This window comes from Phyllopteryx taeniolatus, chromosome 13, assembly GCF_024500385.1.
Source record: "Phyllopteryx taeniolatus isolate TA_2022b chromosome 13, UOR_Ptae_1.2, whole genome shotgun sequence".
NCBI lineage: Eukaryota > Metazoa > Chordata > Actinopteri > Syngnathiformes > Syngnathidae > Phyllopteryx > Phyllopteryx taeniolatus.
Genome location: NC_084514.1, coordinates 15,986,419 through 16,010,925, shown reverse-complemented (window position 1 = coordinate 16,010,925; position 24,507 = coordinate 15,986,419). Strand labels below are relative to the sequence as shown.

General features: G+C 40.1%; 1 protein-coding gene and 1 long non-coding RNA gene across 4 annotated transcripts in view; both read left to right on the top strand.

Annotated features, from left to right (window-relative positions):
* Positions 1-6,958, top strand: part of LOC133487879 (uncharacterized) — a 10,125-nt gene extending 3,167 nt beyond the window's left edge. The window contains exons 2-3 of the long non-coding RNA XR_009791479.1: positions 4,766-4,786; positions 6,831-6,958. This is a non-coding gene — a long non-coding RNA (uncharacterized LOC133487879). The remainder of the gene's footprint in view (positions 1-4,765; positions 4,787-6,830) is intronic.
* A 3,510-nt stretch (positions 6,959-10,468) lies between these two features.
* akt1 (v-akt murine thymoma viral oncogene homolog 1) overlaps positions 10,469-24,507 on the top strand; it is a 52,902-nt gene continuing 38,863 nt past the window's right edge. The window contains exons 1-2 of one of the 3 annotated variants that reach the window (XM_061793836.1): positions 10,469-10,546; positions 18,057-18,202. In XM_061793836.1, the coding sequence (XP_061649820.1) occupies positions 18,157-18,202 (46 nt within the window). In that variant the 5' untranslated portion in view covers positions 10,469-10,546; positions 18,057-18,156. Of the gene's footprint in view, positions 10,668-18,056; positions 18,203-20,889; positions 20,991-24,507 lie in introns of those variants that run through there. The other 2 variants (XM_061793835.1, XM_061793837.1) reach the window with 2 other exon arrangements.

The window sequence follows — 24,507 nt, the reverse complement described above, 5'->3', positions numbered from 1 at the left end:
GATGGGTGAAGAACAGAACCCAAGCTGCTTGAGGTCCAGTGTGAAATATCCACAGTCAGTCATTATTTGAGGTGCAATGTCCAGTGCAGCTGTTGATAAACTCCTTCTTAAATCCAAGGTCACTGCAACAGTCTACCAGAATGTTTTCGAGGACTTCATGATTCCTTCTGGTGAGGATCTGTATGGAGATGCAGATTTCATCTTCCAGCAGGACCTGGCCCCTGCCCATACCGCCAGAAGCACCAAAACCTGGTTTGATGCCCATGCCATCATAGTCCAGCCAACTCGCCGGATTTAAACCTCATTGAGAATCTATAGGGTATTGTCAAGAGGAAAATAACCCCAAAACAAAGGAAAAATTGACAGCAAGCATCAAGGAAATCTGGGCTTCCATAATTCCCAGGCAATGCCACAGGCTGATTGCCTCAATGCCACAGCGCATCGAGGCAGTGATTAAAGCAAAGGCATTCCCAACCAAGTATTGAAGATTAACATAGTTTTGAAAGTACCATATTTTGATTGATTTAATGTGAGCCTAATGTCTTTCTTTTTTTTCTATAAAAGCTGAGAAGTAAATGGTGATTTCTTCACAGTATTCAGATTTTTTGAATTCCTGATTTCATGGGTTTTATGAGCTGGAAGCCCAATTTATGTAAAAATAAACACTTGAAATTGCTTAAATTGTGGGCCCTGAATCTATAATCAATGAAAGTTTAACTTTTTGAATGGAATTATGGAAATAAATAAACGAATAAATGATATTAAATTTTTTTTGGAAAGGGTCTGTATATATTATATACTGATATATGTGTGTGTGTGTGTGTGTGTGTGCGTGTGTGTGTGTGTATATATGTATATATATATATATATATATATATATATATATATATATATATATATATCATCAGCCATTATCCACTGCAGGATGATGGCCTCTTCTTCGCATTTCCAACTACAACAAAATTTTGCAATTTGTTGCCAGTGTGTTTCTACTTTTAGGTCTTCGCTGTGGTCGCTTTGTGTCCAGTGGTCCACCTTTTTGTCAGCTCTTCGGGCAACGTGGCCAGCCCATTTCCATTTAACGGTTTTTACTTTTTGAATGGCGTTGGTAACTCGCGCCTGCTGTCTTATCCAACTATATATATATATATATATATATATATATATATATATATATATATATATATATGTGATGAAAGCATTTCACGAGGTTTTATCCCGTCTTTATAGTCAATCGAAGCACAAATTTCAAGCTTTGAAATTTGAATTTATAAAGATTTTATTTGTTTTGAATTTTAACATAAATTTCAAATTTTTTCAGAAGGGATTATTATTAATTATACTACGGTATTTTTAGTAGCTTTTTTGGGTCTGTTTGCGGGTTTTTTTTGTACAATGAACTTAAACTGTCCCTGCTTTTTGTCTTCTTTTTTTTTTTAAAGGGAAATCCTAAAATGTTAAATGAATCAACGGTGGATGAAAGACAAACTTTATGGTCACAAAGAATTTGTTGCTTGAAAAGAATGATAAATCATGCATTGTAATTTGGACTGTCAGTGCTTTTGGAAACTTTAAAGGGCCGTTCTCGCTAATCCTGCTTTGAGTTGAGGAATTCCCTGGCATCAAACCACCCACTGGCTTTGTTTTTCCTGGCTGTGATAGCCCAAACAGTCTTAAGACACAAGTGATGATTTATGTGGAGAGAGAAAAGTCTCAAATCTGCTTAACCTCTTGAGTAATTAAAATATATTTTCCAGAGTCTGTCGGGTGATGGTAAAAGCAAAAGATGGCAACACAGGGGAGAAACAGTTGAGGTTGCAGCTGCTCATATCTTGTGCCCCCCTCTTTCTCCTCCTCCTCATGCCCCTCTCTGAGCTCCCCCAACAGCCTCTGTCACCTTTGCCCTGTGTTCCAGCTGTCGTGTGTTTTGAAAGGACCAGTTGCAGCTCCTCCCAGCGCTCTGACACAGGGGGGAATGAGCAATGTGACGGGACGCGACAGCCACTGGTCGTAAGGGGCCACCAGCTAGATTCTTGTCAACTTACTTTATTCCATTTTTAGTCTGGCTGTGACTGGTCAAAATGGATAACTTCACTCGTGTCCGCGTGAGGAGAAGCAACACCGCTCTGAGGCACTTGCACAAAGATGCATGGTGCGTGAGGCAAATGATGTATAGAAAAATAAACATTCAATGCACACCATCAATGCAGAAACAGTGATGCAGATAAGAATAGGAGGAGATTCCATGTGTTTTCATGTCCCTGGCAAACTTGGGCGCACAGTAAAGGAGGGGTGTGTGTTCACAGGGCAAGACAAAGCAGTGGTTGTGCCCCGGGACTGTGGCCTCAGCACGGCGAAAGGTTCTCACACACAGTGAAAGATAGGGAAGGATGGAAAGAGAATGAGAGTGGGGGAGTAGGCAGAGAGAGAAAACACTTCCTGGAGGTTCATTCTTCCTCTCTGCAACTATCAATGGCATTCTCCCCCTGACCCACTCCTCTCGCAGACAAACAAAAGACCTTGCATTCCACTGGTGCCTGACTGGCCAAGCAACCAGCAGCCATCCAGCCACAGTGGAAGCACATCACTGACCTCACCAGTTCACAGTCTCCTCATATAAGGGCGGGCTTTAGCTGCGCTGTGGGGTTGAGGGGACTTGTAATGCATCCTAATTTAAAATCCCCCGGGAGAATTTGGACTGCTGTTTTAAGTACTGCACAAGCTATTGCAAATAGGTTGTGGAATGTGGAAAATATCAGTCAAAACCAATCACACAATGTAGGGACACAAATAGAATGGTTGATGTCTCTATAGTCACTTGGCAACAATAGTATAACATTTTAAATGCAAAACATACGCATCATTAAGTACACCATCACATTCTATTGCGATCTAACACAAAAACCCTTTACATAGATTGAGAAATGCAGTTGAGTTAGTATATCACATTGTTACTCCGTCTTCCTCCTACATTCCAAAATCATGCACGTTCGGTTAATTTAAGACTCCAAATTGCTCATAGGTGTGAATGTGAGCGTGAATGTTTATTTGCCTATGTGCCCTGGGATTGGCTGGCAACCAATCCACTCATCCAATGCAGCTGGGATAGGCTCTTGCTCACCTGAAGGAGGCCCAATGCGGTAGAAAATGAATAGATGGACAGATGGAAAAGTGTTAACCTGTATTCGCAATTCGCAATGTTCTCAAAACTAAATATGAAAGATGACTGGAGCTTTTCCCGGTACATTGATTATTGCCAAATGATTCGCTGTGTAGTGATTATCGTTATAGTCACTCTGTGATTCCCATCCCTAATAAATAATTAATGCAGCGATGCCGAGATTGGATTGACACTGTGAGAGAGGTATTCATTTAAAAATAAGGTCATTATTGTGGTTTTAGTTTGCATTGGTGGAGCTGCCCTGCATTTTACTGAGAGCTGTTTGTAATATTTCTTCTGTCTCATGTAGATGGATAAAGGAACCACAAAGGCTAGAAACGGCTTTCTATATGCGTCAAGGGGCTCTCAGCAGATATCCATGTTTTGTTACTGAACAAATTAAATATGTTTGAGGTGCTGAAAACATATGCAAAGAGTTATATCAATATTGTGCTGAGTTGTTGACATATACTGTAGCTTAAGCATCTTTTTCACCAATTGAATTTTCCTGATTTTGTGGGTGGGGCTAAAACAAAGCCCCGTGAGTTCCCTCCCCCACTATATAAGTACAAAGTGGCGTCATTTCGTTTGGCTGCTCAGTTGTGAATTAGCTGTGCTCACTGCTTAGTGTCCATAACAAGCCCCATTTACCACTTCAGCTTGCAGTTAGCAAGCTAACAATGGCTACACCCCGAAAATGCGTCTTCGCTGGATGCCTCAATTTACAGAACAGCTCGGTGACATATTTTTAAGCTCCAAAAAAATGAGGAACTAAAAAAGTGACAGATTGAGTTTAAAGACGTACGTAGATGACGAGCTGAACATCACCACCACCACCCGACTGCAGTGCACATTTTACGACAGTTTCGTAAACTTTCACCAGACAACATGGCTTTGTGGGTAACTTGATACTTGTGAATTGGGCAGTGCCCGACTGTCTAACTACCTGGGCTTCCTCCTACCATGCCGCTTTCGTCACCTGTCATGTCTGGCTGTGACATTATGTCACCAACGCCGAGGCTAAGTTGACTTGTGTGCTTATTTTTATGATTATAGTCCACAATTTTGAAGTTGAGCCTCCTAACGTGATTTTATATCGTATAAGCTATCAACCCGTCAGTATGTTTTATTACTTTTGGCACATCCATTCGACACACACACACAATGTCTGAGAGCTGAGAGGTGGCCCTTATTATACATGTTTTGCAACCTGATTTTATTTGATTTGATTTATCAATTTGTTTTATTCATTCAAATTTGGCATGCTTCTTGACGTTACTCTCTTCTCTGTGATCTGTCGAATTTTAAATGCCATTGTTTTTGGGCCTGCTTAGTGCCACTTTCAGTGCAGTTCAATGCAACTGCAAACTACAACAATAATAAAGTGTGATTTTCAATTCATACCTCAATTGAGCATTGTTGTATTCTAAGCTCTTGCATTGGATCTCATTTCACTGTACAGACAGGCCTGTTGTAAGGCATTTATCTGTTGGAAATATGAATTATATTGTCCAAAAATATGAAAATGGTGTCTAAATTAAAATTTGTTGTTGTCAAATATGGATCACTTAAACCGCCTGAAATGTAATTTCACTTCTGTTACAGGGAAAGCCGCTGTCCCCTTCTGTGAGTAGTAGCTGCTATTGTTGTGAATTTCCCTTGTGACTGAATGGTCGGTCGGTCGACCGACACACACACACATGGACAAAATTGTTGGTACCCCTCTGTTAATGAAAGAAACCCACAGGGGTAACAAAAGTAATCGTAAATGTAATTAAAATTAACCAATGAAAATCAGACATTGCTTTTGAATTGCGGTTCAACAGAATTGTTTAAAAAAAAAAAAAACTAATGAAAAAGGCCTGGACAAAAATGAGGGAACCCTTAGAACAGATTTAAAATATGACCATAGGGACATGTTCAAACAAGATGCGTCCTCAAATTATCACCACAGGTGTCTTCAAACTTCAAACAATCAGTCAGTCAGCATATTTAAAGGGTGATCACTGTGTTGTTTGGTGACATTGTGTGTACCACACTTAACATGGGCCGTGATCTATCCTATCCTATCCAATCTCTCTCTCTCTCTCTCTCTCTCTCTCTCTCTCTCTCTCTCTCTCTCTCTATATATATATATATATAATATAATATAATATAATAATATACAGTAATAGCCATTCTCTTTCAACAGTCCATTAAGTGATTCGATGTGCCACGTTTTGTGTACTGGAACTGTAAAAGAAAAGGGCATCAGATTGTTCGTCAATGAATTTACCAACTACACAGTGCAACTATGTAAACGTAGTTCCTGTTTCTCACTTGCTTTGAACTTGCAGAACAACAAGGCTTGGCTGACATTGCTGGAGTAGAGAAAGGCGAGGAGGAGGAGGATGGGGAGGAGGCAAAGTGCACTGCTGAACAGCAACAGCAAAAGAGACAGGATCCCCTCAATCGTCTCTCCTTATTTGACAGGGGCAGCTCGACACATGACAATCTGAGCGAAAAAGCAGGGAAATGACAAAAGAAGAGGCTGAGGGCAGAGGCCCTTGTGTATACACCAGCAGCTGGCTCTGCTATCCTGTTCCCATAATGTTGTTTACCAAATACAGTGTAGAGAGAAACTCTAAAGGTTGAACAGGGACATTTTAGAACTAATGAAAATAAAAATAGTCTGTTCCAGGGTCACCTGGAACTTATGCAACATAACAGGTCACCAACCGTTTTGAAATGGAAATGTATGGTCATAAATTCCAATAAACACACTCCTAAACCTGATGGAAAACCTTCCCAGAGGTGTGTAAGATGTTCTAACGAGGGTGGACTGATGTCATATTAAACCCTATGGATTAAGAATGGGACGTAACTTAAATTCATATCTGAGTCAAGGTAGGTGATTGAATACTTCTGGCAATATAGTGTATGTATATAAGAAAACCAACTGAACCCCACATGAGCATGCACTTGGTGATGGAGGAAACCTCGAACAGAACCCAAGCTCTGTGGGGAAAACATCTGCCTCGCCCGTTTGGGTTGGGATGGAGATACAGACGAGAGGGACAGACATAACCGGATAGAGGGGTTGAGTAACTGCGGGAGGGAGGAAAGAACAATGTAAACAATAACAGCCCTATTACAAAAGTGATAGTCCCGTTTCTATAAATCTCTACAAGTGTTTCCATTTTCAAATGATCACTACAAAATTTCAAGGAAATCACAATGTTTCGATCAGGCCCGCGGGCTACTCATGTGGTCCTTGGGGGCTACTTGGTGCCGGCCTGCACCATGTTGATGACAACTGCAGTTTGCCAGTCTTAACTGTCATCCATCCATTTTCTTTACCGCTTATCCTCACTAGGGTCGCGGGCTTCAACAATTAGCGTTCGCAAACGCTTAGTGAGTGTTGTTAAAAGGAAAGGTGATATAACACAGTGGTAAGGATGCCCATGTCTCAGCTTTTTTTTGGAATCTGTTATACTCATCAAATTCTAAATATTTGAAAAAAAATAATGTTTTTCAGTTTGAACATTTAATATCTTGGCTTTGTCGTGTATTCAGTTGAATATAGGATGAAAAGGATTTGCAAATCATTGTATTCTGTTTTTATTTATTTTTGAAATACTACAAGTTGTACTAATACTAGTGCTGTTTTCTTCTTTGTATTTTCTAACAGTCTGGAGACAGTGTGGCATTATGCTGCCTCTCGCAGATCAATCTTGGTTGTGTGACGGACATCACGTTTGAGGGAGGAGCTTCTTGATTATTTGTGGTGCTATCGTTATGTGTGTGGTGTGCTGTGTTGGTTATCTCAAGTCAACCACACACTATAAGAGCAGTGAGAACACAAATGGTGATTTATTTATTTATTGTTCCCCCCCCCCCCCCCCCCCCCCCCGTCAAGTGTGGGATTTCACATTTAAACATTATTTAAGAAGTTAAAAATCGGTACGCCTGCACCCTACTTTAGGGTATTCCTCTTCAGAGTGTCCTGTGTACTATTTTTTATAGTGTAGCTTTGGTTGAAATCTCAAATGACAAATGGGGAAGGAAAAGTATTTCTCAGATTAAATTTGCAATGTTTCCAGACAAATCTAACTAATTCCTTTTAGGGGTTAACCCCATCTGAGTCATCTGAGGTCTTAATGAAAGTGAGAGAGTACTGTATCTGTTACCAGTACCACCTTGAACCAACTGCAGTGGCCTGCCTGTACCTGTCCCAGTTCAACTCTTGTATTCTCTGGCATTCACTTCTGTGTCTCTTCTACTTTTTAAAAACACACGAGTGCACATGCAGTGTTATAATGTGTTGCAAGATATAAAAATAACGCTAAACTTTTGCTTGGATACGGGTTGTTAAGTGTAAAAGAAATGGATTGAAGTGCGGGTAGAATGAGGGGGAAAGCCTTTGCATAGTTGTGGAGTAAATGCTGTATGTAGTTCAGTCAAGTTTAGTGACACACACTGCTGCTCCAGCAAGAGAGGTTATGTTTGATTGATCACGTCATGGCTCATGTGGCTTTGTTAGGAAATGCCAGCAACCATTTCCACCTCGCAGCAACTCCGAAATAAAAACATGTTTCCCCCCCCCCCTTATTTTTTGGCAAACACTTAGTCCATAGTAGCCAGGAACTAAAACAGTCGTAGATCTCCAAGTGAATACTGCACCCGGATGATGACTTTGAAATGTTAAGATTAGGGTTAACTAGGCTGTGAAATTGGTGCAACTGACCTAATGGAAAGTTGGCTGATTAGAAATACTTTAACTCAACTCTGTCATGCTAGCCATTTTTTTTTTTTTTTTGTAGACAAATTGCAAGACAAGCATGATTTGAATATCAATATGTCATACTGTTTTAAACTGACCTACATGTTGATCAATAAAGATCTAACTGAACCTGTTTGATTGTCTGATGGTCATTTACCGGTAGATTGATTTCAAATTTTGCAAACCAGTGGTTCCAGCTGTCTGGATTATATTCCTGGATCACAAACTAAACATTTTTGGACTTTTGCATCGAGACGCGAAGTGCACAATAAATGAAAGACAGACCACAGAGCATTATAAAAACTATCAAAATCAAATCACAACCAAATGCTTTTCTGAAACTGATTAAAATTAAATTGGTGATAGACTATCAAGCAAAACCGATAATTTACAGGATTACTACTAAAATGAGATTACATTTTTGATTTGATTTAAATTACATTCAAATACTGCAAAATCAGACAGCATACTGAAATAGTAGTTAGCACATCTGCCTGACAATTCAGAAGTTTCGGTTTAGAATATCAGTCCAATTCTTCGGGTACTCCGGCTTGCTCCCACATTCCAAAAACATACACGTTAGGTCAATTGAAGCCATTAAATTGCCAATGTGACTGTGAATGGTTGTTTGTCTCTGTGTGCCCTGATGCCGACCACTCCAGAGTGTGCCCTGCCTTTCGTTTTAAAGTCAGCGGGAATAGGCTGCAGCACAGGATGGATGTTGTGAAGTCACTTTGTCAAGCCTCTTTTAAAAATTAATTTCTGAGCTAATCCATCCATCCATTTACTATTAATGATAACTTCCTTGCTGGCACGGTGATCGACTGGTTAGTACATCTGCCTCACAGTTCTGGGGACCGGGGTTCAAATCCCAGCCCCGCCTGTGTGGAGTTTGCATGTTCTCCCCGTGCCTCGGTGGGTTTTCTCCGGGCACTCATGTGTGGTAGGTTGATTGAAGACTCTAAATTGCCCGTAGGTGTGAATGTGAGTGCGAGTGGTTGTTTGTTTTCTATGTGCCCTGCGATTGGCTGGCGAACGGTTCAGGGTGTACCCCACCTCCCACCCATAGATAGCTGGGATAGGCTCAAGCAGGCCACGACCCTAGTGAGGATTAGCGGTAAAGAAAATGGATGGATGGACGGATAACTTCCTCACTGTGGTCGCGGGTGAGCATGGATTTATCCCAGCTGAGTTTGGGTTTGAGGCGGGGTACACAATGAAATGGTCGTCAGCCAATTGCAGAGCACATATAGACAAACAACCATTCACACTCACATTTCCACCGATGGACAATTTAGAGTTTTCAGTGAACATTTTTGGAGGAATTTTGAGTACCTGGAGAAAAAACACACAAGCACAGGGAGAACATGAAAACTCCACACAGGAAGGCTGTGGCCAAGATTTGAACCCAGAACCAACTGTGAGGGAGATATCTAGACCACAAGTTCACTGTGCTGCCTTTCTGAGATAACTAAATATCTCTCCTTTGTTGCAAGTACACACTGGAGCCACAAATTAGGGTGCATTGTAAAAAGCAGTGGTAGGAAGTAACAAAGTACAAATACAATGTTACTGTACTCGCAGGTATCTGTACTTTGAGTATGTTTCTGACAAAAGAGATATCTGTACTTTCTACTCCCTACTTTGTCAAAGGCCCGTTACTTTTTTTCTAGCTCTGCAGATGACAACATGACAAAAAGGACATTGAGCGAGGTAAAGTCAACCACAATTGAGATCTTGATTGAGATTTTGGGGTTATAAAGGTGGAAAAAAACAGGGACAGGAGAGACGTGGAGGAATCTGAACCGCAACAGAATCCCAGAAGCAAGATATTCCCAATCCATTGCTTTCTTCAGGACAATTGTTGGATGATGTCGGCTTCAAGAAGGATTCTTGGTGAATACGATGCGTCTTGTGCAAGCCTAAAAACCACCAGCCTCTGCCACTCAAAAATAATCTGTGTAATGTGAAAAATGCTAATAGAGTTAAGGTAATTTTTTTCAGTTATCATTAATTTTTGCATTTTTCTTTAGCCAATTCACAATGTTAAAAAAAAACTGGGAACACATTGTTTTGGTTTATAAAAAATAAGTTAAGTTATCAAAACGGGTATTGGATATAATTGACAGTAAAAATTCATTTTTACTTTTGTAATTATGTTTAAGAGTCTGCACTTGAATCAGAAACTTCTTCTTTTACCAGAGGCTTTTTAAAACACAATTAACTGTACTTCTATTTAAGTACAGAGTGTGAGTACTTTTGCCACCGCGATAAAAAAAATTGCATAATATAGCGTAAAAAATATAAATAAAAACATTACTCCGTCTTCTGTAATATGGTATGTTGCTCTTGAGTGTGTGTGGGGCAGATGGCAACGTTCATTCTTTGTGCCGAAGGAAATTATTCTTTAAACTGCAGTGCTGTCTCACAACAGAGGACATCAAAGTTCATCAAGGTCACGCGCACGCGCACGCACACACCAGAGGCACCTCTAAAAACAGGTTTAAAATAAATAAATAAATAAAAAATACGACCGATAGCAACCGTCGGCTCTAGGACCCGGGAGAGCAAGCTGCCACAGAGGCATTGCAGACAGCGCGTTTGGGAGGTGTAGTGGAAGAAAGGCAAGAGAAACGGAGTAAATGAGAGCACTTTTGTCCAGATTGTTGAAGGACTAATCAACTTAAAATACCGCCGAATCAGCTCACTAGAATGAGACGGACACATTGTTGAATTCCTGTCCAGGTAAATGCCCGCGTTTCCTTCGCATGGTTAACTACAAGAGGTCGACAGCTCGTCAGGGTATGTCCCCATTGTACTTACATGGGATGCGGTTATTCTCACCCAAGCTGCCCTGCTAGGCCCCAAATCCTTTCTGTCGCTTCATGCGAGGCTGTGATGTGCTACTTTCCCGAGACTCCCGTTGGCTGTAAAAGTTACGCTAAATTCACGGAGACATGCGAGTTTCGAAAACGAACCGTAGCGTAAGGGTGTATTTTCCACAAGCGACAGTGAACGTCTCTTCAGATGTTTGCTTTCTGACAATGAACACTTTTTGAGACGCAGCCCTCAGGCCCACTTACTTGCAACTTTAAGCTTTGCCCCGCTGCTAAATGCTGTTTTTATAGTACTTTTATGGCCCATGAGGGAAAACTAATGAGATGAACAAAAGTGCGACCCATTCATTGTTCTGAACACTGTTTACGCTTTATACTGTACGAGCCACACGTATCATTAGCTTTCCTAGCATGTTGTTGCTCTGTTCCAACACCCTCTTTTGGCAATGTGGCAACTTTTTACTTGTGAACTACAAAAGCAATGTGCTGGTACGTAACTTTTTGTCAGAGGTCTCCCAAAAACAGCCTGTGGCAATGTTATTTTCTTATTATCCTAACTTATAATCAACACATAAGAAGTATTAACCCTGTGCAGGCTACTCATAGCCACTGGTAATTGGAATTATTGGAAATGCTTTAATGTTTTTGTTACGTTAAAACGTTTAAAAAGTGTTGGCATTTTGGATTAGATGCTTTTTAATGCTTACCTGTAGTTATGTGACTGAATTGTGGGCAGTTTTCCTTCAACTTATTCTCCCTCTGCTATTGCAACACATTTTGTTTGTAGCTTTATATCTTTTAAGGTGATAAAGTGCTCTGGTATTATTAATTATTATTAATATCTACAGTATATGTGTGTTAAGATGTACCACATCTTAAGGGAACTGTAAAAACAAAAGTGATTACATTTGGCCATGCAAAAGCTGTGTGAATCCTAACTGGACTGTTATGCAACTTATGTCATCACTGTCATGACAGCTAACTTTTGGTCCAAATAAATAGCAGTAGAGGTTCAATGATTAAACAAATTAATCAACAAATAATCAATTATCAAGCGAATCGCTAATGATTTTCGATCATTGATTGATCGTTTAGAGAGCTTGTTAAACTTAAAATTGTCCAAATTATCGGAATGTCAGCCTCTAAATGGTAAATATTAATAATTTTAGTTATTATTATAATAAAGCAGACTGATTTACCTTTGCGCCTCATCCAAATAAGCCATTTGCAAGCATCTTTTGAAAAACAATGATCAACATTTTTGCCAATTTTCTGACTGATGTTAAGGACCAAAGCAGTAACTAGGGTTGGGCATCAAAAACCGATTGGAACCGGGACTAACGTTCCGGTTTCCCCGGAATCGTTCAGATTTAAAAATGTCGGTTCCCAGTTTCAATGCCTACAGTCCGCCGACCCCGAAGAAGAAAGTGGCAAAAACCAATGAAGAAGAACGCGCACAAAGATGTGCTTGTGCCCAAGGCCGGCGGCAAACAAAAATGTCTTAACTTTGTTAAAATAACTGACTCGTCGCCTCAGTGCAACAATCAATAAGATTATATTGGCAAAGGAGGCTTTCACCATGTGTAAAAGTCTAACGTGCTTTCTCCCGTTCCGAGCCTCAGCTTGCACCGCGCGGAACTTCAGTGAAGTCAAATTGGGTGAGTGAAACAATAATACGTTCATGCAAACATTGAGGCAGCTAACAAGTTAAACGGCGGGTTGCACTTTTGCACTGATGGTTTTTAGCGTTTATTTTAGTCTTCAAACCAATGTAAGAGCCAATGACAGAAAAACAAGCTTAACATTGAGCTAAAACTTCACCAAAGGTCGAACTAGCAACTTTACATCACAATGAATTGGGACAAAATTCACATAAACATTGTCTCACAGTACCACAAACACTTTGTGTCTCATTGGTGGGTAGGTAAAGGAATCGTTTTTTTAGCGATTGGTTCCAATCATTACTCTTTTTTCTTGCCGTCTGTTTACTATCGTTTTCAAAATTTAAACTTAATTTAATTAAGCAATTAAAAATTACTTTTCTTGCCAAAATGCTGAGTTTCGATGCGTACCCTACAAAATAAAAGCTACAAGCTTAAAACAGGAATTCAAGTTAAAACTTGCACATATATACCATTTGACGTGATAAAACAGTTGCGAATAACTATTTTAACAATGCTATCTAAACTTTTTGCTGAAACATTAATTAATGAATATTAAGTCAATGTGATTAGTTCCCCACACTGCCTTTTAGTTCATAGGTTTGACATTGATACTGGTTATAAAGAACCCAGAGTCAAATGTTCATTTTAGTCTATGCTGCTAAGAAAATGTTCATAATTTGGACACCCATTTAAACCATGCAAACATTTTTGACCCCGCCACCCCAAAAAGAATTTGAATCGAGAATCAATCGAAATTATGAATCGGAATCAGGACCGGAATCGCTCGATTTCAAACGATCCCCAACCCTACCAGTAACTGAATCATAATCAATTCTTGTTTTTACATTTTCTGCACTGTCAACTTAAAATGATGTGCTGTTTTTGAATGACGCGATGGAAATAAAAAATAAAGAAATCAGATTCATCGATTAATAGAAAAAATGATGGACAGTTTAATCGATTATGAAAGTAATCGTTAGTTTTAGTCCTACATAGCAGTAATGTAAAGCATGTGTTGGCATTAGCAGTCTAAGGCTTCAATGACTAACCGTTGGTTTCCCATTTGTCTTCTCAGAGTACAATGTCCTCAGGCATGTTATACCCTTTTAGGCCCTTATGTCAAAATATGTTTTCTGGTCATGAGACTACGTCTCTCCACTGTGTGTGCACATGGGGACTTGCCATATGACCAGCGGAAGACACAACACTCTGGCGTCATGATGCAGCCGGTGACTGTTTGGCGCTGCCTGTTCTATTTAGAAAATACCAGCCGCCTCCCACCGAATCCATTTGCTTTGACGCAAATGTGCCATCAGGCGCGTGCAGAATCTGAGGAATGCTGTTAGAAATGAGAAATTTTGTCCCTCTGCACAGTCAGACGTATTGTGCCTGTTTGTGCCACAGGAGTTAAGGCCTTATCACTGAGGATACACTTCTCACAATGGCCGCCCACTGTTGGCGTCACGAGCGTACCCTTCTTCACTTTGTGACGGCGCACTGTGAACATTGCAGCCTGATAGCAGTTACTCAATTGATCTTGCTCTCATATATAACCAGGTCAGGAAAAAATATTCATTATTGAATCTTTAAATAGTCATGGGAAGCTCTTCAGGACACTCCAGATGTCGAGCGGATGCTCGTTCAAGTGCATAAGAATTGTGGCTTTGTATTCATTCAACAGAAGTGTTCCAGTCTGTTCTGCATTGCTGGTCCACCTCTGATTTGTTCATATTTACAAACAGGTCTTCCATAGGTTGTAATGAAAATTCATTTAAATCTGTTCTGCGGTCAAAGCTTGGGAGTCATAATTCCTTTAATAACTGTACAGGCAGATAAAGTAACATTTTAACATTAGCAATTAATTGAAAAAACTAATTATCTACTCAGATTTAGCTACAATGATTGCGATGTATAAATTATACAAAAGATAACTATTATACAATAACTATTGTATGTATGAAAACTACTTGACCGCTGTTAACAGGAAACTACAAAACAATGTACCTGTTTTTAATTCCAATAAAACATTATGAACATTATAATGGCAGTGCAGAGCGAAATTATTGCTTGTGCTTTGAAGGGGAGTCTCTTCACATAATGAGTCAACATTCCTTGATTTTCAATGTACATTCCGTTCCATCGACCCATATTGTACTGAGCACCCAGGACTGCGATGCGAGCATGACTTTTGTCACTATGTTACTACTTCGCATGACTTCAGGAGTATTCGGCTTTAGAAGTCCCACTTTTCTTGACTTTGTTATCATTTGTAAAGTATTTTCAGGGAACTTCACTCAGGAGCTTCACACTTTCTATTTGACCAACCATTACGGTTGTCACTGTAGGATCCCTTCCCATTACCAAGTGTGCATGACGTATGGGCTCACTTCAAAATGTTGTAAATACTTGAGTAAAAGTGTATACATTTTGCAACTGTAAACCAGCTGCTGACGATTTCCCGCCCCAGCAGGAGCAGAAAATAGAGCATAAACATGCTTACGACCATTGATCTGTGATGAAGGAAGTAGTGTGGTGGGGTTGGCCTGAATTTCTTCCTCCTGCCATAAACACTTGTGACTGCCCTCCCTAGCTCAAGTCACAGATGCAGTGTGTGTCTGTGGGATCTTCGCTTCATGAGACTGATTTGCACTGAATGAGTTGGCCCCGAAAATGAATGACTAAAAGCCGCAGTGACAGTAAGGCAGGCAGGCAGGCAGGCGGTGGCGGTGCAGAGGCCTGAGGACCATGTGACCCGCTGTCAGGGTACTGGGTTCATTCAGTGGCTGCTGGCTGCAGCGCTGGCAGCAGCCCAGCTTTTTCCACACAGGCCGCAGTAGCAACAGGTCACTCCCATTAAAACAGCAGCACTGTGTTGTGGCTCCAGAGCCGCTCTTGTGGATGTGTTGCTTTTTCTGCTGTGGCGTACGCGCCCCGGTTTGTTTGTGTGAAGTATCCAAATGTGTACTGTGTATAATATGTGCGCGCTTGTGACACTGTGTACACACCGAGATGCCGAAGGGATCCAATTGCTTGGTGTTTAAATTACTCCAATCAGCTCCAAGATCTTTCCACTCTCGGCCGTGGGACACATGCGCCACAACCTTACTGCAATAAACAAAAACACTGAGTAAAAATAACCCCCAACTCTTTTTGCTCATTGATATAAGTGAGCCCAACGACAGTAAAAGGTGTGTTGATCACCACACTCAGTGACACATTTATTTGAGCCCAGGGCTGTACTGATATGACTTGTAGTCTGTCAATAGTCACAGCCACTTCCTGTTATTGTCCCTGGCAGTAGGCTGGCTGAGGCCACTCACACAGAGCTCTTTTGATGGCTTTACTCTGATGGAGTGGCGGCAGACAAATTGATTGCAGTGGAAGGGCAGAGATCGCCTGGTGCAGTGTGTGACATTTGTGTGAACAAGTAGGGAAATTGATCCTTTCTTTTCTCTCTCCTGCATTCAAACCTGTATTTACAAGAGGTAAATGAAGGGAAAGGTCAACTGGTTTGGCATGATAGGCAATTACTGTACATTGGAAACTGATGAAATCCTCCTTAACAATCTGAGATCCAAAACATCTAAAACTATGCCTTTACAAAGAAAGTAATTCAAGTTCAGAGAGGGATTAATTCAACAATATTTTGTTTATTATTGTATCTCACCGGGGGATTAAGAGTAGCCATATTATAAGTGGCTACCACCTTTGTGGAGTATTTAAAAAAAAAGTATTGAATGAGCATGTCAAACGCCTCTAAAATCCTCCATGACAAATAAATCTACAACAAACAAACAAAAAAACAATTACTAAAGTACATGACCTATTCTCATTGTAAATGACAAACTGTTCTCAATTGCATTACCTGGTTAAACAAAATACATTATTCCACTGCTCCTCTCATGAATGACGTTCCATTTGTGCTATTTAATTGATATTTTTAGGGCAAGTGACGCAGTTTAAAATGTCACAGTAATTTTGACGTATACATTTGGAGAACCCATCAGAAATTCTGATTTCTTTTAAAAACGGAAACTTGTCGGCCAATTGGAGAAGGGGTACCCAGAGTAAAAGACGTGAAGTGTCAAGAAAGCCATCCATCCATCCATCCATCCATCTATCCATTTTCTGTACCACTTATCCTTACGAGGATCGCGGGTGTGCTGTAGCCTATCCCAGGTGACTTTGGGCAAAAGGCGGGGTACACCCTGAACTGGTCGCCAGCAATCACAGGGCACATAAAAACAGCCAACCATTCCGAAAACCGAGTACCCGGAGAAAAACCATGCAGGCATGGTGAGAGCATCCAAACTCAACACAGGAAGGCCAGAACCCAGATTTGAACTTCCGACCTCAGAACTGTGAGACGGATGTGCTAACATTTTCCCCCGTGCTGGTCATGGAGATATATTGCCAAATAATGAAGTTATATGCAGGTAATTTGAAGGTGTTTTTCAATTTTTCCGATTTTTGTATCGCTGACATGACACAAAAACATCTGAAATGCCAGTTTTTTTCCCCACACAAAAAAATTCTATTCCTCTGCAACCCATCCGATTCTCTAAATTCTTGGTGTGTTGTACACAGGTTGAAGTGTCCATTCCAACCAGACTCTTTTGTGAATAGAATAAGCGTCAGTTTTATTTGGATCGTTATAAAAAAATGTTAATCTCTTTTCGATTCTAAAAACTTTCATATTTTCTAAATTGGGTCAACGCCATTCGAGAAACGGCAAATAGTTTAATTTGAGATGCTTATTTTTGCAACCTGATTGTGCAGTGTCATAAACAATTTGAGAAGGCCCAGTGGGATACATTGTGGTCATCTACTGTCCATGCATTTTTAAAAATTGTTGTATGTAGTTATGCACAGAAGCACTGAAATGTATTTGAGGTCGGATGAGTCTGCACAAACAATGATAAACATATCATGTAATAATCTTCCACAGTGTCAATCACATCTAAGCATTGCTATCTTTCTATAGAGATAATTTCTGACAGAGCTCTTGTATTGGATATCATTGTACACGTGTAACCAATGTTATAGTGAGTGTAGTTTACATGCCTGTCTGTAATATTGTATAGTCATTTCTGAGTGTGAGCAGGTAAGACCTCTGCTATTACCATATTGCATATGGATGTTGGTTCTGTACTTGGCAATGTTAATGCGTCATATGTGTCAGTTACTTTGGTTATGCACATATCAGGTCCATTTGTCTGGATGAAATCCATCCAATATTTCCGTGTACATGCGCCATAGGTCAGCCATGAGTAAAAACAACAACACTCACAGATATGGCACGTAAAAATTGTTTACATTCTTAGATGGTTGTAGGCAGCATACTAAGCTACTGCTATTCATTAATTTTCAGTCAACCAAACCTGTGGTAATTAAGCAACTCACTCAGTTAATCATCAGTTCATCAGGTAGAACCATCTGTCAAGAATGGTTGTGCTTTTTCTAATGCAGGATTGGGAACATGGAATGTATGTCTTTTACTGCGTGAACCATGAAGCGCCAGCTCCTGGGCCTCATTGCTTCTCTTCTGAGTTGATCTGAAAGTTAATATTCAGACGAGGAAAAAGTGTTCCTCCGCAATATAGGGCTAATTTTTACCTTTTTCTAACTAATAGATAACCACGGGCGTCGTGTGCCGGGCTGAGTGAAGAGAACTTGGGAAAACAAAGTGACTCTCCCTGTGGAAATCCTGGATCCTCTACCCTGTCCACCAACATGACCAATGTGGTGATCGTCAAGGAGGGATGGCTGCATAAAAGAGGTATAAAATACATTCTCTGAAATGTAGGTTTTATATTAGCGTTTATTGTAATGGACAGTATAGTACATGTACACATTATAAATGTTCATTATCTGTAGTACAGCTGATCACCACACTCAGTGACACATTTATTGCGTCGAGGTGAGCAGAGTTCGTGCTGTCATGAAAAACCTGCAAAGGTTGTGGAGATTGAAAATGCATTTTCTAGGTCCTTGAAAAGTTAATGAAAAATATTTTAAAGTTTTGGAAAAGTCATGGAAATATTTAGTGTATGCTCCTTCATATTTTGGGTGAATGCGAACTGAACGAAGTTTATTTCTGCCTGATGAACGTTATTAAGAACACGCTCATTCTGGTGTCTGTGAATGTTTTTTGAATGACAGTTCATTTTCGTTCAAGAGTGGCAGGTTTGGTGAGGGACTTCCAGGAGAAAATCCGGCTAAACACACTTTACGAGCATTCATATCTTGGGGGATGAAAGCTGTATTTGGCAACCGATTCAGTGCAGCCGCCATTCATGTTTACATTAGCCAGTCACGTCGGAGCTGCCTGACTGCGTGGGGTGCGTTCAGGGACTCTCCGTAAATGGGAGTGAATGTGTGTTTTTTGGTTCTTTTGTAATACACAATTGTGAAAATGGATGACTAGGACAATTATTATTTCTATCAGAAGGCTTTAGTTAGCACACTATACGATCACACTGTCATAATATGGAATTTATTCTGTTTTGTAATATAAGCGTAGATAAGAAAATATTTTGTAATATAGTCTGCCAGAGCTGCGAGGAATGGAAAGTTATCAATGGCTGAGACTGAATGCGACTTTCACCATCGCTCTTGTCATATACTCTGTTGCGTGATTGTGTTTGCACATTAACGATTAGAGTCCTGCTTTTGTTTTAATTCCTCATTTGCAAAAATACCATTCAAGCAACACAATTGTTCTCCATGTTTTTGCGACTGTAGGATGAAAGCTGCCGGTGGCTACTAGTATGGAAAATAATGACTATAAAAAGACACTGTTTTTTTTCTTGACTGTCTGACATGAGCTCAGACTAAACTTTTTTTTGTTTTTGTTTTTGTTTTGTTTTTTAATTTTTTTTAGGTCAGTTAGGTTTACCAAATTATTTATATTTGCTAAATGCCAAAATAGTGAGAAAATATTTTTTTTAGACAAATGTATATAATAGATAATATAGTCAAGCTAAATAATATTGGCACCCCAGTTGTGCCAATATTTTTTAGCACGACTGCAGTTAATTTTAAAAGTTGTGAACTGAACTTTTAACTAGTTGGTGTGGAAAATGAACTTACCCAACACTGGAAATTTTGCGTGGATATTTAGGATAAGTAAAACAACGTGTGTAACCTGCAATTTAAATTTCAATTGACACAGAAGTGCAATGTCACGCTATATCGGTAATCCGACAGTTCACGATGTTAGTGTAAAGTGGAGTGTTCACCGGTGCTCTCAGCCACTCTCCTGCTGCTAAATGTGGATTTTGAAATGTTATATTTGTAAACAAAATGCTAGGAGTTTCAACAACGAATGTTTTTTTAAGGAGAAGTTTATGCATCAACTCCTGAAATACCATGACCACGGACGTGCAAAATGCAGACTTGGCTCTCCTTTGACGTAACCAGCATTAGAGAAGCAACACTGGTACGCCACATGAAAGGGAAGAAACACGGCGGCTGCTAAACACTGCAGAAGCAATTCCATCAGATAGTTTATAGCAACAGGTGATGTCATTACTGCATTTTCCTCCACGGCCGTTGCTGCGGCGGCTGCTTTTTCAACGGATGACAGATGAACTTGGATGCGTCAAACGTAGCGACAACAGAAGTTCTCAAAGTTTTAGTGGGCAATAATAAAAGTAATAAACTCCCATTGCTCCTACAAATTGTCAAAAGACATACGTCGTCTTTTCCAGATGTTTCCCAACAGCCAGGCTGCTAGGAAATTTGGATGGGTTGTGGGGGGGAAAAAGTATTGTTGATGCAACATGGATACTTTGAGGAGATTGTATTCCTCGCCCTAAAGCACTTGTTTGTTCTCTGTTTCTCTTGCTCTCTATGATGAAGAGAGCTCAGATGGTTCATCTGCTAATGTTATTAATAACTCTTATGTTTGCTGTTTTTGGAGTTAAAACATTGCAAAGTGTACTGAGATGAATCTGTAGTTTGATAGTGGCAGTGAATACAGTGTTTCAGATTATGACCGAGTTTGTTTTTTTGCTTTGTGCACCTCAATAATTTTCAGTGGTATGACTGAAATATATAAATATGTTTTAGTGTTGGAAATTCAGTGAAAGGTTATAGAAAAGTCATGGAAAACTATTGCCTAAATAGTGTACGACTGAACCCTCCCGGTCTGAAGTCGAACACAATCAGTTTCAGAGCACCTACAATTTTACCCCATTATTAACTGTACAGGCTATTTTTAACCATACTTTATCATTATTAAGTATTATAGTATTATACACTGCTATTGGTACAATTTAAAAAACAATGAAACAGTCTTAATTTTGAAGACAAATGCAAAAGTGCACGCGTGGCAAAATAAGTTGGGCTTGTGCTCCACAAGTTATATTTTTGAACGTTCTTAATTGTAAAAAGTTAACCTCTGTTAGTAGTGACACTGGTGTCTTACTGTTTTGAATGTGTGTGCGCATATTTCCAGAAATTCTCCTTCGCTCCTCCTGTTGTTGCCAGTGGCCCTTCTTTTGGAATCATCCATCCATCCACCCATCCATTTTCTACACCTCTTATCCTCACTAGGGTCGCAGGTATGCTGGAGCCTATCCCAGGCACTGTAACTGCTGGCAGGAGGCGGGGTACACACTGAACTGGTTGCCAGCCAATCGCAGGGCACATACAAACAAACAACCATTCCACTCACATTCACACCTATGGGCAATTTAGAGTTTTCCATCAACCTTCCCTGCATGTTTTTTGAATGTGGGAGGAAACCGGAGTACCCGGAGAAAACTCTTTTAGAATCAATGTCGCAAAAAAACCCAAACAAACAGAAAAATAAACGTCAAAGTGTTACTCTGAAGTGAGCTCTAGAGAGATACACAGTCTGAATGCTGCTGACCAAGTTTTCTGTGCTACTTTGCTGGCATGTTTCTCCAAATTGTACAAACTTAGACTTAAACTGTTGTACTGTTTGGTAAGGAGACCAGATGTTACGCTTATGAAATATCCTGTAACGATAACCTTCAAATGACTTAAGCACTTAAAGCTCAAATTCCGATGTAGAACGTTGTACCGTTGTCATCACCATATTTACTAGAACCTATCCAAGCATGCAAATCTTTGTATGTTAAAACAAAGTAGCAATCATGATGTGCACAATAAACTAACAAGAAGAAGCTGATTCTCAGAAACTTCCCTCTTTCTTAACAAAGATTTCGAGACAGGACAGTCTAACACTAGCTTATTTTCAACATTAACAAACTGCCCTTCTTAACAAACTAGGAGTAACAAAAATATGAAATATGCATAGCTTGTAAACTATGCTATATAAAGTCAAAACTGAAAAACACGTTTTTCTTGGTTCACATCATTGCAAAATTTTTTGCCTTTTGCAGTGATCTTTTTCATGATCGTAGACTTGCGCTAAATATTTCACAATTATGACTTGTCACCTCAACTTACATAACTAATTGGCAAGTATTATACGGTATTGTTAGAACAATTCTGAGTCAAATTACTTAAAGTTAAAATGTAAATAGCCATCTCGTCTCCAGTTGGCCTCATTGAACTCCTCTGACATACGTAGCATTGTGGTGTGGTGGGTGTTAGTCCTGTTGTTTAGATGAAGAGGCATTCCTCACATACCTGCTGACTTTGAGTGCTATATGCACACTATCTTAGCCCTCAAACCACAGGTGTCCCTCAGAGTCCTTCACCACCAGAAGCTAAACATGGTAAGCAAAATGTCTGAGACCAATAATGACTCTTAAGGCCCTGGGCCAAGGAACTGGGCTTTTCCATAAAACCATGGCCCTGGCACAGGGAATTAGGTGATGGGAGAATGTTACCAGAGCATTTTCTGGAACTCCTGACCAGAGCTGCTGTGGGGTTGGATGCTGACAATGATGTTGAACTACTTTATTGAACATAATCTTCAATGTCTTAAAATGTTTTTCAATATAAAGTTACCCTTAATGAAGAGTACAAAAAGATAATGATTTTCCATCTAGACTAAAATGCAGATGACCTGCTCAAATTTTTCAAAAAGCTTAGTCTTCAAGAATAGAAAAACACTGTTTTACAGCAAGACTGTTTAAAAAAAAAAAAAAAAAAAAATTATTATAAATAAAAAAATTAAAACAAAATTAACCACATTCACAAGTAAAGTTGAATGATTTAGTGGGGGAAAAAATGACTCTGTTGGTCATAATAAATCATTAGGTGTTATTAGAAAAAAGTGCAAACCAAATCGCAATGTGCGGGGGGAAAAAATGCAATTAAATTTTTTTCCCCGAACATTGCAATTTGGTTTGTACTTTTTTCTAATAACACCTAATGATTTATTATGACCAACACAGTAAATGATACATTTTGTGTAAAATGTCCTTTCAAAAAGATGAGCCTATTTGTAGAATTAATTAAAAGTTGATGAAATAAATAAGATTTTATTTTAAGGGCAGTTATCCATCTATCCATCCATCCATCTTTTTTCCACGGGGTCCGCTCCCTTCGTCCAGCTCTTCCAGCACAACCCTGTTCCCAGGACAGCTGAGAAACTAGATTTATCTGCATTTTGCACAGGGAGTAAGGTCTTCCTCGAGGCTTCTCTTGGGATTGAGATGCCCGAGCCACCTCATCCGGCCCCTCGCTATGTCAATCTGCTGTGAGCCCCTCCCGGATGACCTAGCTTCTCACCCTGTCTCTCAGGGAGAGCCCAGACAACCTGGGAAGGAAATTCATTTTGGACTCTTGTATCCATGATCTTGTTCTTTCAGTACTACCCACAGCTCTAGACCATAGGCTCCTTCTTCACCACAGCAGACCCCGCAGAGGTCACTGCTAGTACTGTACTGATTCACCTGTTTATCGTTCTTTTCTTCCCTCACATGTGAACAAGACTCAATGATATATGTGAACACCTCCACTTGTGGCTGAATCTGTGGTAACCCATGGGTAAAGGGATCCACATTGCCTCTTTGAACTGCGGCTGGCTGGGCCCCATGGGTGCAGGCCCAGCCACCTGGCACACCCAAGCCTGGCTTCAGAGGTGGGTTCCTGGTGGCTGTGTCATCATAGAGCAATATTATCTCAAATACAATTAAGCCGCCAGCACTACTCACAAGCTCTGCCAAAATACGTTTAAAATGGCTGTGCTGTCTTGACGTTATGAATGTGACCTGCAGGCCTTCACACCTTTGCTTCGACCTTTGAACTTTAACCTCCCTTGTTGCTTAAACTCGACTGTTTAACAAAGATTAGCTCTGTTGCTCACAGTACCCTGGTCCTTCATTAGTAAAACCTTTAATTTTGATTGAAGCTATAATTGAGAGTCATTGGCAACGCTCTTGCATCACATTGTGTTTAAAAAGAGAACAGGAACATCCTTTTAGTGGAAGAGATCTGTGTGACTGTAAAACATCAGAATTGAGTTTGTCCTTTGTTTTCTCTGTCCTCCCTCAAACTTGGCAAATTGTTCTACACAATCATAGTCTCATGAGCACAGATGATATAATAAAAAGCACTGGTAAAACTATAACTAAAAGAGCCAGTAAATAGTGACTAGTAAGTAAACAGTCATGCTGAGTTGTTGCTCATGCACTCACAAGTTCAAGTTGTGACGCCCGTCTACTTGTGACATTAAACAAACAACCTTTCGGGAACAGTGAGTTGGCATACTGTCACAGTCGAGCAGCTGTGCCCTATGAAATGTCACCCAGAACCTTTTGCGTTTTGATTGGAGGACGTCCGCTTGCCTCCTTGACAGCAAGGCGTTTCGTGTCGCGTCACTGTCATGCAATCTTTGCCCCAGAGCCACTGCACAGAAGGTGAACCAGCAGTAACCATGTCTCGCTGTCCATCACCTCAGCCTCTAGCCTTCCAAGTTGCACCTTGAATGGGGGTGAATGTGTTGGTGTTACCCAATTGCCTCCCAGCTCTGTATCGGTGTCTTTTACCACATTCAGATGTCTCATGCTGCCCACTGAACATTTGATTCCAAAGTAATAACCCTCCAACAACATTTAGTTTGTTCCATGGACTTGTTCTGACTTCAAACTACTTTGTTAAAGATCTTATTTGGAACGTCCAACAGTCTCTGCCATCACA